Source organism: Lissotriton vulgaris, unplaced genomic scaffold, assembly GCF_964263255.1.
Source record: "Lissotriton vulgaris unplaced genomic scaffold, aLisVul1.2 SCAFFOLD_4869, whole genome shotgun sequence".
NCBI classification, from domain to species: Eukaryota; Metazoa; Chordata; class Amphibia; order Caudata; family Salamandridae; genus Lissotriton; species Lissotriton vulgaris.
In genome coordinates this window covers 57235-70990 of record NW_028250912.1, presented here as the reverse complement: position 1 = coordinate 70990, position 13756 = coordinate 57235, and the positions used below count along the sequence as shown (strand labels likewise).

The 13756-nt window shown below is 45.9% G+C and overlaps 1 protein-coding gene across 1 annotated transcript in view; it reads left to right on the top strand.

The window, feature by feature from the left end:
- Nucleotides 1-359: 359 nt before the first annotated feature.
- LOC147663080 (E3 ubiquitin-protein ligase ZNRF3-like) overlaps nucleotides 360-13756 on the top strand; it is a gene marked incomplete at its 3' end in the record, with an annotated part of 38363 nt that continues 24966 nt past the window's right edge. Inside the window, exons 1-4 of the mRNA XM_086950694.1 lie at nucleotides 360-575; nucleotides 6486-6560; nucleotides 10879-11010; nucleotides 12464-12574. Coding sequence (XP_086806820.1) covers nucleotides 360-575; nucleotides 6486-6560; nucleotides 10879-11010; nucleotides 12464-12574 — 534 coding nt within the window. The remainder of the gene's footprint in view (nucleotides 576-6485; nucleotides 6561-10878; nucleotides 11011-12463; nucleotides 12575-13756) is intronic.

The window sequence follows — 13756 nt, the reverse complement described above, 5'->3', positions numbered from 1 at the left end:
GTTTGTATGTGGTGGTTTCACTGTGTTACTGTTTAAAGTGTTGCACAAATGCTTTACACATTGCCTCTTAAGCCTAACTGCTGTGTGCCAAGCTACCAGAGGATGAACACAGGATATTTTAGGGTGTGTTGTGACTTATCCTGACTAGAATGTTGGTTCCTGCTTGGATAGGGTTCATACCTCTGCCAACCAGGATCCCAATGTCTAACACTGGTGATGAGCGGTGAGGATAGGACTTGTTTGTGCAGTGTTATACAGTCACTAGGTGTACACTACACAAACACATCCAAGACTTTGCAATTTCTCTGTATTGCATTAAAAAAAAAATTCAGGCTCTGGCTGGTTCTGCAACTGGAACCATGGAGTTTGAGCTGGCCAACTTGGAAAGTTTGCACAGTAGCTTAGTTGAAAAACTTCTGCAAGGAGATGGGTGTCCTGCCAAGAGTGCCACCAAGAAGGTGAAATTTCAAAAGGTGCTAAGGGCTGGGGGAGAAACTCACTTCAAGGAGAGGAATGGATTGGGAGAGTCTGGGAATGGCTCTTCTGAGGATCCACCTGCAATGGCTGAGGAAGATGTTAGACCTGTCAGCCCTTGGGTGGTCTTTCCCTGTGATTTTTTTGCCCTTGCCTCATTTTTCCCACCTACTTTTTGTTGGCTTTAGGACTCTGGGCACCCTCCCATTGCTAATCAATGCCAGGGTGCAGGTGCTCTCTTCCCCCAACATGACTGCCACTGACCCCTGCTACTGCAGCGTGGTCTGTATAGGCGCACTCCAGTAGCCAGGAGCTGGCTGGAACCCTTAAACAATGTTGCCATGCCAGCCTGCCATCCTGCCCATAGCTAGAATGAGGGAAGCTCCTGGAACCTTCCAGAACAGGGGAGGCACCAACTGCCACTGCCAACTGACACTACATAAGGAAAGGGAGGGAAACTTTCTAGTCAGTTGGGGCATCACTGACCTGGGGAATCCACGCAGGAGTTTTAGGCGGGAGGGCCTAGTGAGGAACCTATGCTACTGGGAGTGACAGGATTTAGGTGCTGCCTCTTAAGCTGGGTGAGGTGTCCCAAGCTAGCCCCCTGATCTGGCCCAGTGGTAGGGAACCCCAGGGTCCATCTGCAGTGACTGAGCAGAAATTCTTCAAGCCTTCAACTCAGAACCCCACCCCCCCCCTATCAGAAACTTCAAGTAACCAGCAACTAAGGGCACAGAACCATCCAAGCACCAAGAAGTCTACTTTCCTGTGACCAGAGATCGCTGGGGGATCGACCAGGTACTGGACTTGTGCGGCCCTGCGCAACCCCTGCCTGCATTGGGGTCTAACCGCCCCACCTGTCTCCCCCTGACTGACTCTCTCTGCCCTCCATTCGCCCTGCATTGCTCGCTGTCTCACTTGAAAAGCGCTATAAGTGGTCCCCTCCTCAAGCGCTATGACCAGAGACTGCCTGCTCATCGGAAACTATTGAAATGGCCTTCCTTGCCCTGCCACGCCTAACGCTGTGAAGCATCTCCCAAGCACTGTACCGTGCGCTCCTCAGAGGCGCCTGAGGGAATCCTGTGACTAGCGCGGCATTGGCGCCGCTCCTTCGATGCCCGGCGCGCTTCCGGCCGCCAGCGCTGCTGCCTGCCCTTGCGCCGGGTCTCGCGGCCCCAGCGGAGCCCACTCCGTCACTTGCTTCCCCCCTCGGCGGCCCCCGTGTGCCGCCGCATCGCGTGGACCAGGCCGCGCAGGCCTGAAGGCAAGCTGTTCCCTCTCACGTGACGGGGAGCGTGACCGCGTCACTGGCCACGCCCCCGCCAGAGCCTCGCAGCTATTGGAGGCTGCAAACGAGCCCCTCATCAGCGCTGACACCCGGAGAAGAGCTGGATTCACCGCGGAGGGGTGGTGGAGAAGCCCCCTCCGCTCTGCCCCGCATTGTCACCTTGCCCCGGGCCGGTGCTGTGCGACAGTCCTTGCACTGCGCCGGGCGGCGTGCGGGCCTGGTTGGACGAAAGCTCCTCCCTCCACCTCAAGCCACCGCAAGGGCCCCGTAGGGCCGACGAAGTGAGGTAACCCCCTGGGGAGGAGGGCGGTAGGCCGGGAGAGGCTCGAGGTCGCCCCTCCCCCGGGGTTGACTGGGCCCTGTTGGCCCCCTTCTAAAGTGCCTTAAGAATTTGGAGGTTGGAGGATTAAACACTGTCCTTAGTACACCATAGGTTTGATGTGTTACTTAGACGCATTACTATAGTCGCTTCTTGTAGGATCCTCCAGGTTAATACAAATACCCCTTTGCCTGTCAGAGAGTCTGATGCGACAGGCGGGGTTAGTTAGTGTTTCACTGCTAGATGAGCGGGTTATTATTTTAATGAAATGTTCACTCATTCCTAGGAAATGCAACCTGAACGTGATTCATGAAATGTCTTAACGAAATGCTTACCTGAAATGCCAATGAATTAATAATGCATTGCTCTATTTGAAAGCCTATATAAAAGATCTTGATTTCTTTCAAATACAACTACTGGTGTGGTCTCCATTATTGCGCCACTGTGTGTTTCATTGGATGTGTGTGTTAAGTAGCTGCTTTACACGCAAGCCCCTGGCTGCCTTCCTGCTCGAGCCATGCTACCCCCTTGAGAGCTGGTGCCCCCAGTTCTTACTGGAGACATACCCAAATTTCAGCTACCTGTGAGTGCACCAAGCAGTCTCTCCTCCCGTGGCCTATCTCCGGCGGAACTGACTGAGGATAGGGAGGAAAGAGAATTCAAACCGCAGCTGCAAAAATTAACCCGTTGCGTGCTCGTGACGGAACCGTTCCATCACGAGACTTGGGTGGGCTTTGCTGGTGACGGAACGGTTCCGTCACGGCCTGCTCGCCGAGCCTGCACGGTGCTGATTTCGCGCCTGCGCAGTGCGTTCTATTAAGCGGTCGGGGCCGCGATGGAACCGTTTCGTCACAAGCACAGCCCACCCGAGGCTCGTGATGGAGCGGTTCAGTCACGAGTACGGGAGCGCCGCGCGGCCCCCCCGCCCCCTTAGCACAGCGGCGGAATAGCTGCCGCAGCTAAGGGGTTAAAGATTGAAGCTGAGGAAAAAACGAGTGAAAGATTTAGCAGATAAACTATTTCTGGCTCATGAACTGAGTCTAAAAAAGCTGAAGATCAAGACACAGCAGTTTGAGTCTAGCAGTGATGGAGGTAGCATACATGCAGTACCTGATGGAGACTAGTGAGTTCATATACCCAAGGATTTGGTGCCCAGAAATGTGGTGGGAGATATTGACACGTGCTTTTCTGCTTATGAGGTTGCATTGAAAGTGGACAGTGTTCCTGAGGAGCACTGGAGGAGGTGGTCTGTGGAAACACATGCTAGCACTTGGGAGGGACACATTCTAACGTTAGAAGTTGTGGACCAAACCAAGTATACCGCTATAAAGACCATTTTGATTTTGACTGCCAAGTTTTTCCAGAGATAGAAGCCAACCAATCCTGGGTAGATTTGTTGATTGCTTCAGTATGATACTGAATGACTTGGCAAGGGGCATCAGAGTTAGCTATTTTAACGGATTTATTATGAGAGCACATGTTCAGTATCTGTTCCCCGGAATTGTTCCTGCACCTAGGGGACAGTAAGTTGACTAACCCCAGGACGCTTGCTGAGGAAGCGGAGCTCTGAGCGAACACCAGAGTATCCAAAATGGTTTGTGGGGGGTGAGGGGGGACAGCCACAAAGGTGGTCAAGGTTCCCAACACAGGAAAGAGGGAGGGAGAAAAATGTAAGAGCAAGGGGTTCCTCGAAAGGCCCCTCAAAATAATTCCTAAGGGAGCAGTGATAACCAGTTCCAGTCTAATCCGAAGAAGAGGTTCTTTGATCATAAGACAGGGAGGTTTGCACTCCTATGTACTGAGTGATACAAATATGGGAACAACAAGGGTGACTCTAAATGCCCCAGAAGGGCAAAAACCCCCACCAATGGGCAGACACCAGGTTTGGCGAGTGTAGCGCTCTGGGAGGAGGTAGTCCCAGTTATTTTTGGGGGGCAGATGGAGGTGACCCTAGCTTCCCTGGGAGGGTAGAGAAATTGTACCAAAAGCCCACATGCCTTCAAATACTTCAAAGTAGAAGTAGTGTGTTGCCATTAATGGGCAACCGGTGGAGGCTCTGCGAGACACAGGAGCCAGCATGAGAAGTGTCAACTGTTCTGCAGAGCAGTTCCTACTGAAGACATTCCACCAATTTGTAGTGTCCGACAATCGTGAGAGCCACCTACCATTGGCTTTGGTTCCCTTTGAGTGGTGGTAATGGTGGGGTGTGATGGGTCTCAGCTTCCCGAAATGTTTGCTGTGAGCCCTGCAATGCCTGTTGATTGTTTGCTAGGCAATGACCTGGAGCACACTACCTGGAGGGAGATCAAGCTCAGGTCTCACTTGGAGATGATGGGATTACCTGAGTGGGTCTGTATAACTACGCAAGCCATGGCTGCCCAGAAAGAGTCATGGTTGTCTGGAGCCTGGAATAATGGCTCATACAGCTGCCAAGTAGAGGGGAAAGGGGTGTGCTGGAAACCGGTCCCTGAAGTTCCCGTGGTGAAGGTTGATGGGGATCCTGAGTAGGAGACCCTAGGCAATTGGGGAAGTCACTGCCGCCCTAGAGGTCACCTAAGGTAGGCGAGCTGTGTGCATTCCACATGGCTGTCATTGTGTTTGCTAAGTGGTCGGTAGATTGGCATATTCAGTGTATAGATTAGTTAAGATCGAATGATGATCCTTTACCAGGCAGAAGTGTTAGTGATGTTAAATTGCATTGTTTGGAATCGTCTTAATTTTTGAGCTGTGTTGCCTGTGTGATATGGCTTACCTGGGTTTTTTTCTGCTGTTTCTGTAAAGTAAGGTGCGAGTAGTGGAGTGTGCTCTTGAGATGGTAAAGCTTAGCCACCTCTATAGCTTTGCTTCAGTCTTAAGCGACATTGTGATGTAGTCGAAGATGTTCTGCTGACTCTTTGATGGAAGGTTGTGTGTTTAAGGGATGAGCTGTTCAGAAGCTAAAGCTTTGTGACTAATGGGTTTAGTGCCATGCAAGGCACATGAGAGGTGTGTTTGAAGTGCTCTGTTTGAGTAGAGTGGTTTATATTTGTATCTAATTCACGGTGGGTAAGTAATTGCTATTGCAAGATCTTGGAGTGCCAACAATATGCTTTATCTGGACTGTTAGATGCACGTGTTCTGATCTATGTAAATGATATAAAAAACTTGCTGTGGCTTGAGGTGGGAAGTGTGGTGGCTATCCCGTTATAGCCTAATATGACATGTCCGAGCTGCTTTGGGTGTTAGTAATACATTTGGTCTTTCTTAGTTTGCAGTGTTTGGGGAATGCATCAAAGATTAACGAACAGTGGTGCATGGTCGATCAGGCTGAGGATTAAGTAGCAGAAGTGAGTTATTGTACAGTTCCTCACTTTGACACAGCTGTGCCCTACATTTGATTGCATCTTTATACTATAGTTATATTAATGTCTTTGATTAACTCGGAAAACTATTATGTTGAATTGATCCTAATCAGGGGCGGCCTTAGGCATGTGCAAGCTCGACACCTGCACAGGGCCACCAAACCCCAGGGGCCACCACGCCAATATATATCCTTAATATAATAATCCTCTGAGGATGGATACATATTTGGCAGGGATTTGGCGGCCTCTGGCTCTGTTCCACTTCCAAACACGCTGACCCCCGCCGCCCAGCCCGGACCCCCTCTTCCGGGGCCCCCTACCTACGGTCCCTGCCCAGGGTCACCTTGAGCCTAGAGCTGCCCCTGTCCTAATTGTTATTGATGACCGCTGATGTGTTGAGGGTTGGACTTAATGCCCATGTCTGAGAGGGAGCCAAGTTCCTGTGCCTTATCAGTGTGACGGCTGTGCAATTGCTAATCTTGGGTCCAAAGGTCAGCTGCCCCCTTGTTTTGGGCTGGTTGTGACAGTATGAAGTGTACCCCTCACGTTAAGGCGCACCACCATTCCTGCTGGCTGGAAGATAAGACAGATATCCTTTAGTCGATATTGTGTTCAGATTCCCTATGTGTCAAAATAAGACCCAGCTAACCTAAGGGAAGTGAATGTTGTGCTTTGGTTATACAGAATCAAAGGCTCCGACTCATTTTTCTCACCCACAGTTGGCAGCCTGCATGTCCATTCAATAATTAGTCTCTTCCTTGATTTTGATGCTAATGATGACGTGGACTTTGGTCATAAATCTTAAGTCGCGCATGCTCTTGGTAGAAAAGATTCAAGAAATTCCCCTTGCCTCCCTCTTAAAGTATTGGTCATGTACACATGAATATTATCATTGTCACAGATTTAGATTAATCATGTTTTATCACATTTAGCTATGGTGTTCTGATAAGCTTGTCAAGCAAATGTGTAGACTTAATCCTCTTCGGCTATAAAGTTCTTTCTGTTTATACCTTTCATTGTTCATGAACTGGTTGTCATGCTGTCCTTTGTCTTATCTCTGTAGGCAAAGCGAGCAGTGCAGCGGGGAGCCACAGCTGTCATCTTTGATGTGTCCGAGAACCCAGAAGCGGCTGACCAGGTATGTGGCTGTCATGATACTGGTGTTCTATCGATGTTTTGGCCACCTCCTTGGGCCTTGGCTGATTAATTCGGAGATATCCTTGTTAGACCTGAGCTGCTTTGCAAATTCAGGACCCCTAAGGAAAGATCCGTGGTCAGCTAGTTAAGGTCTACCATAGAGCGGATCAAGGGCCCTCATTTGTGCACTGAATGACACCCTTGATGGAGAAAGGGCTAAAACACTATTGCTATGAGTGGAGGCTGAAGCATTTAAGCATGTCTACCAGAGAATAAAGGTGGCTCGGGGCGTTGAAGATTGAGAACTTCAAATTTGTAATGGTATTCAACAAGGGTCAAGAAGAGATAAGTACTCTACATCACAAGAGTGCTCATCTGTGTAGAAACCATATATTAAAAGAGGGGATCGAGAGCACTATTGATGGCAAGAAGCTGTAAAGCAAAAGATCATGAATAGGCGGCACAACCTCCCAGCACAAACTGAATGAACTTGTAAAGTCTTAGGACAGAAGACAAGACCTGAAGTAGCCAGGAAGACTGCATGGGTCTGACTGTCCTCATCCACCATCAAAACACAGTTTTCAGATTCTCCTTCTACAGATCTGTGGCTCAATGGCAGAGCTGTGTGATGTTCTTCCATCGCAGAGAGCGTATGACAAGATAGTGTTAGACTGACCTTCCTTCCAGGGCTACCTGGCCTCCGACCACTGCTAACAATCTCTAGACGAGTATTTCCACCCATGACTGCATGGCGCTGTCTTCCTGCACGTGCACAATGCTGCCTTCGTGAAGAAGCATTCGGATTATTCAATCCTTTTGAATCAGTCGTGCATTCCTTTTAACCTTTCTACTTGCCCTAGTTTATTTTTGCTGACCTGTTCCTGAGTTTTTATGGACTCATTAGTTCATTTTCTCTTTCCTTTGTGTAAGCATTTCCCCACACCATCAAACTGTACGGTAAGAAAAAATTGTGCCTCTCCCTTTCTATCTGCGAAGATATTGTAAATCCTCGTTGTTAAAAACAAGTGTCTTGATAAGTTCAGGGTTATCTCACACATGTATGGTTAGTGTGGTATGGGGAGAATCCCAGTTTTTCAAGCTACACATTCATGGAACTTTCCCAACATCCCTCTACCCTTATGCTGCCCTTTCTCAAAATCCTTTTTTCCATCCCTCTCTTGAATAAATAAGGGTCAGTCTAACTAGTTAACAACCTAATTCCAACAATACCTTTGGTGATAGATTCTGTTCATTTCATTATTTACTGGACGTTGGCCCCACCATTGCCATCAACTGTGCCTCCAGCCATTGACATTGATAGTCTGTAATACCTTTATTTTGTTTGTCTATTGACACACATTACCTATACTGAGGATTTAGTCAGTACACACTTTATTCGATTTTAAAATTTGAAATCATAAAAGTTAAATATTCCAAAAGTTGCATTTCCTAACGACAACTAATACCCTCTGAATGCTATATCGATAAAATTAATTAAAACATAGAACCAAAAACAGTTAAAATACAGTGTGCACGAACAACCAAGCCTCTTCCTTATATATAGCATGCCAGACAGAGGTCACTATTCTAAGTCAAACTTCCTCTCAATGTAGGTTTTGTTAAAAAAAAAAAAAAAAAAAGATGGCTTCCAGTGTCTTAGATGATTTTTCTTTAGCATAAGTTTGAGTAAGTTAATTCCAGGCATGCAAATAATCAAAAGTAAAAAATAAAATGCAGCATCCAATAATTGAGTTTTTATCAGGCGCCCATTTCTCTAAAATTCTCAGCCAATAGTTTTGGTGTGGAAAGTTTACAATTCAAAACACCACATTTAATATGAATCGTGTTAATAAATATGTTTGCTGGCTACCCTCTATATGGGCCATGTAAGATTGCAAACCTTGGTCTACTGAAAGGGTGGAATATGACATGAACGTAACTTTGTGTCTGTTGGCCAGAAATCTTTCCTTATTAAAATGCTGTAGATGCAAGTTCTTTAGATCCACCTTTCCCATATCTGCCAAAGTTCTCGGGTTATCAAAAAGATGAGGGTGTTCCAGCTTGTCACACAAGGTTTAATATAATTGAGTCTCAGTATGTGACCGGCCCGATCAAAGGGATAGTTAGTCCTGTATTATCATTCTGTACAAGTGTGCTTCAGGCTGAATCTAAACCTTGTGTAACTAAGAGAGAGACTGCAGTCTGATGATATCTTCAACAAAGGATACACCCAGTTCACTGTGGCACAGAGCAGACAAACAGCTAGAGGGGACAGACAGTCTTCCGGGACATTCTCTAACTGCTGTAACATATTTATGTTCAAATGTCCCCATAGGTCACTATAAATATACATTTGCCTCGATAGATGGTACATAATTTCCTCCGAGGCTTCTTCCCTAATTTAGATGTAAAAGCAAATAGGATGTGGAGGCCTTCACTAATTGATAATTTCTTAAGATTATCTGTTGTTTCCAGGAACCTACTGAATCAAAGAGGACCCCCAAATAAGAGAATCCCCTTGTTGGCCCTAATTGTACATCTTTAATACTAAAGTGTCATGGGTGACCTTATTGGATCCACAAATCATAATGAAGGGTTTAGAGCTTAACCTTTAGATCCAGGTCACCCAGAATTAACTCAAAGGTTTCCAATTATGTTTAACGTAATCTTGGAGTGCGAGCCATTAAGACCACATCCTCCACATAAAGACGAGCCGGATAGGACAATGCCTAACCTGGGGAATGTCCCTGCACCTCTACAGAACACCCTCTGTAAGTTTGGTAAACGCAGACTGTATTTTGAGGTTTTATGGCTTAAGAGTAATACTCAGTAGAAATGATAATGGGTAGACCCTCCCCATGTATCTGTTGAAAATATTTAGGATCAAGATTGTTCATTTTTTCCCTTACTGTGAAAAGTGTTCAAGATTGACATAGTGCAAACGTGAAGATTACACCTTTTGGCCCTGATGAAGCGACATGTTGTGAAACATGAATTGGCCTATGAAAAAATCTTTAATCAACAATATTAAAAAAAAAATCATGGCTTATTTATCATTTCGATTACTGATTATAAATCTCTAAGTCACAAGACTTCAAAATACTGTTTGTGCTTACCAAAATTGCATACAGGATGGGAGGGTTATTCTGTTTTTTGTTTTTTTTTAGGTCAATGTCAAACCTATTAGAGAGCCCTTGCTCCCCTTCTTAGCAAACTCTATGTAGTTCTTGATATAAATTGCGAAGAGGAAGGACTATTCAGAACCTCTAATTTCTTGGTTGTAAAGACATTGTTATGCAAATTCACTACTGTCAGATGATTGTCTCTTAGGCTCTGTAGTCCTAATATTTGATAGTGATAGAAGGGTTTACCCTCTATATACTTACTAATCTGCCATGTATAAGGGTCGAGACATGGATTAACAATCCCTTTTTGCCCTACCAAACTTTGAGTCAAGGGTTGGGGGCAAATTGAATTTTTATATCCATTAATATGCAACGGTTCAATAACCCTTGTTTCCTGAAAAAAAGGAGCAGATATTTCTATGCAAAAGGTCCCCAATCTTCGATGTTCGATTTATTTAGTAATTCTAATACATTTCAAGATAACGGAGTCCCATTTCCTTTCGTGGGGACACAACTGAAACACTTGCTTCCCATTTACCAATTTTCATAGTCATTGGAATAAAATTGATCTCACCTTGTGCCAACTTGGAGGTTGATATCAATGTGCTCTCCAACCTCTCTTGCATACTGCCAACTGAATCTGTTTCCAAAGGTATTTGTGTATCATGAACTGTAGCTGCAGGAGGGTTTCAACCTGTATTTGAAACCCCACAAATATCAAATAAATTCAGGAGGTGTTGCAGTCAATCGTGGCACCAATGGCCTATACTGTGTGTGCCATCATCGGCGTTGTTGGCCTCAATTGGCACTTCATATCCAAAGCTGACTTTTTTTTGACAGTGCCCTGCACATTTGCCCTAGGTGGCTCATCCTGTCGATCCCACCTTTGATGTGTTGGCCTATAGTGAGCATCTAATCATCAACATTAAGGGCCTCTATTGAGAATCCACACATTGGCGCACATGCACAATAATATGGGTTTCACCATTACCCCTTTTGACTGTTGGAGACTGCTTCATATTGGCACAAATGGTTCACAACTTTTATTTAATTGTGTACACTGATCACTCCTAGTGGCCTGCGAAGTTCACACACAGATGATCCGTAGGCGGGGGTGAAGCTCTTACAATAAAGTATGCATATGGCATGTTTCTACTGATTTCTGATTTAATTTCTTGCATTCTTAATTTGCAGCTGAATCAGGGCTTGGAGGATCCACTGAAGAGACCAGTTGTGTACGTGAAGGGGACAGATGCCGTCAAGCTGATGAACATAGTTAACAAACAGAAAATGGCACGAGCGCGGATCCAGCACCGCCCGCCGCGGGTGAGGAATGTAGGAAGATGGCGGCAGTTCATGTGCAATGCTGAAGCCGCTTTATCCCATTTCGCATATTCTAAAGTCTCATCTCTTGTGAGCTGGTCGTGGATGGTTTGAATATTGGTAGGCTGGGTTTAGCTATCCATTACCGGTCTAAAACTCGTATGAATTCTGAACCTCCTCGTGGCCCTTGCTGAAACTAGAATAACATGTTCCTAATGATGTGAGAATCGTTTGAAATATAAGAGGGGCTCACCAAGTGAGACATCACTATAGTAAAGGTAGACATTGATGAGAGAGTAGTGCCTTCGAAGAATGTATGTTGCATAGGGTCCCTTTAAGTTCTCTGATGTGTGTGCGACCCTCATTTGATGCTCACTCATATCCCCGACCTTGTTCTCTCAAGTTATACTTTATTTTATCTGCTGGCATCGCCACCTTTGCACTAGTGTTGATGAAGCTATTAATCATCAGAGTTGTTGGCAGCTTGCGTCTCATCACACTTTTGGTTGGTGGCTCTTTCTTCTTCTATTGAGTTGTTTGGACCTCCCTCTCTAGATTTCTGTGTCTGTGTTAGTGGTAGCACCCTCCGGGTCATGGTGGCAGCTCCCTCTGTACTGAGGTCTATTGCCCAATTCGCCTCCACTTTGGTTGCAGCATCTACTCTACCCCAGGGTTGGTAGTAATAACATCTCGGACAAAAGGTTGGTGTTTGCACTCTATCAGAATGTGTTTGTCAGCATGTCAGTGATTGGTCGAGCACCCATCGAAATCTGAGAGCTGACGAGTAAACCCAGTGCACGGATGCCTCCCTCAACAGTCACTTTCTTTAGGTTGTCTGAGGGAACCGTGATCTCACTCCATATATCACTCAAAATGAAATGCACCTTCGCCAAAACCTAGCAAAACGTTCCCCTCCATTCTCAGACTAGTTTTGTGAGATAATGTTCTAAAAGTGTTACAGCAAAAAACCTGTTTGATTCAGAGGTTATTGGATTCCTCGTGTCGCAAGAATATTGCTGTTTTTTTCTGAAAATGTTTGCAAGAAGACCGAGCTTAGTGAGTCAATAACCGCTTAGAGCTGTAGAGCCCATGCGTTTTGGAAAAGATTAGAAGGACGAGATTCAGGCAAATAGTTGGAATGTTGTTCTTTTGGCAAGCTGTCTTTGTGAGTGAGGGTGGGAGGCACGGTTGTCAGACTGATATGCAATGGGATAGGGTAGGAGAGTTTGATTGAAGCATATGTGGTTGAGCAATCGCTTTGAGGATCAGTGGTTCTGTGAATGCTGAGGGTTGGTTGTTGGAAATGGGCAAGGATAGTTGAGCGATGGAATGACTGCTTGTAGGGTTGACTTATTGGTGGCTTTGGGCTGATTGTGTGAGTGAAGAGACCACAAGTGAGTCAGTGTTTCAGATGCTGGAAGACTAAACTTCATTTATTTTCTTTCTTTGTTTCAAGCAACCCACGGAGTACTTCGACATGGGCATCTTCTTGGCTTTCTTCGTTGTGGTCTCTCTTGTCTGTCTCATCCTCCTCATCAAGATCAAGCTCAAACAGCGACAGAGCCAGGTATGAGTCACCTGTTCACATTGACCACCTTTGAAGAAGAAAGGGAGAGACGAGGGTAGGAAGGAACAAGAACACAGGAAGGAGGTGGAAAGAACGAAAGTTGACGAGACAGTATTTGAAGAGGGATGGGAGGGATTTACCTCCTCTCAAGCACCCACTACTTGAGAGGTTTGTGTTTTGTGAATATCAGTGTTGGGTCTAAATTGTTACTCTTGTACTAATAGCAGGCTAACATGCCTGACTCCGTTCTACAATCAAGTTTAGTGTGTTTTTATTAGGGGTAAGACACAGTTCAAAAACCATTCAAACTTAGCTGTATAGATATGGGTGCCATCACCTATTCCTCAGAGCCCCAGAAATCCGGCTTGAGTGATAAAAATTATTTTGTGCTGGACTCTGTGATATACTGTGATCTGTATTAAGAAATAGAAGACTTGATACAGAGGTGCCTAAAGTATGCTGGTTACAGGGTTAAAAAAGCATTGAATGTACAACCGCGGTAGCAGACCTCTGTACGCCTTGGCTTCGTAAAACACATACATAGAGGCAGTACTTATTCCTAGCAGTCATTGCTGCCCTTACCCCACGACACTTTGTAGGATGAGGTTCTGCGACCCATGCTAGTCTTAAGTTTGGAGATTCCTATATTATGCACCCAACTTCAAAGAAATTGACTGATGCATAAATATAGGGATAAAGAGGAATAGTGAGGAAAGGAAGGGGTATCATTATGATTGTCTGGGGTACCTGTACACTATCGTAGGCATGGGAGTTTTTTTGCTTTACCAGCTGTGTGAGCAGTAGAATGACTCAATGAATATGTCCTGTAAGTGGATGTGAGGGTTTAAGTCTCCTGAGTCTTTGTCGGATAACAATTCTAATGTCCCAGTGGTAGTAATCTTGCCATTTGACCCGCCTGTTGTCTTTTTAAGTTCAGCCCCCCCAAAACAAGGCATGTGATGTCGCTCCCGCTTGGCTTGATGGCCCTAGGATAGTGACCCAGTACGTGCTGCGCGCTGTCTCATAGGAGGCTGATGCATCAGTGACCTGAGGGCTTGCAGGAGCCCCGAGCTCCAACAGGTATACACAATCCTAAAACCTGGTCCCAGACATGCTTGCTTCCCTGCAGAAAATGTTCTTGTACCTGGAGCAGTTGGTGAGGGAAGGGAATCAGCCAGCTAA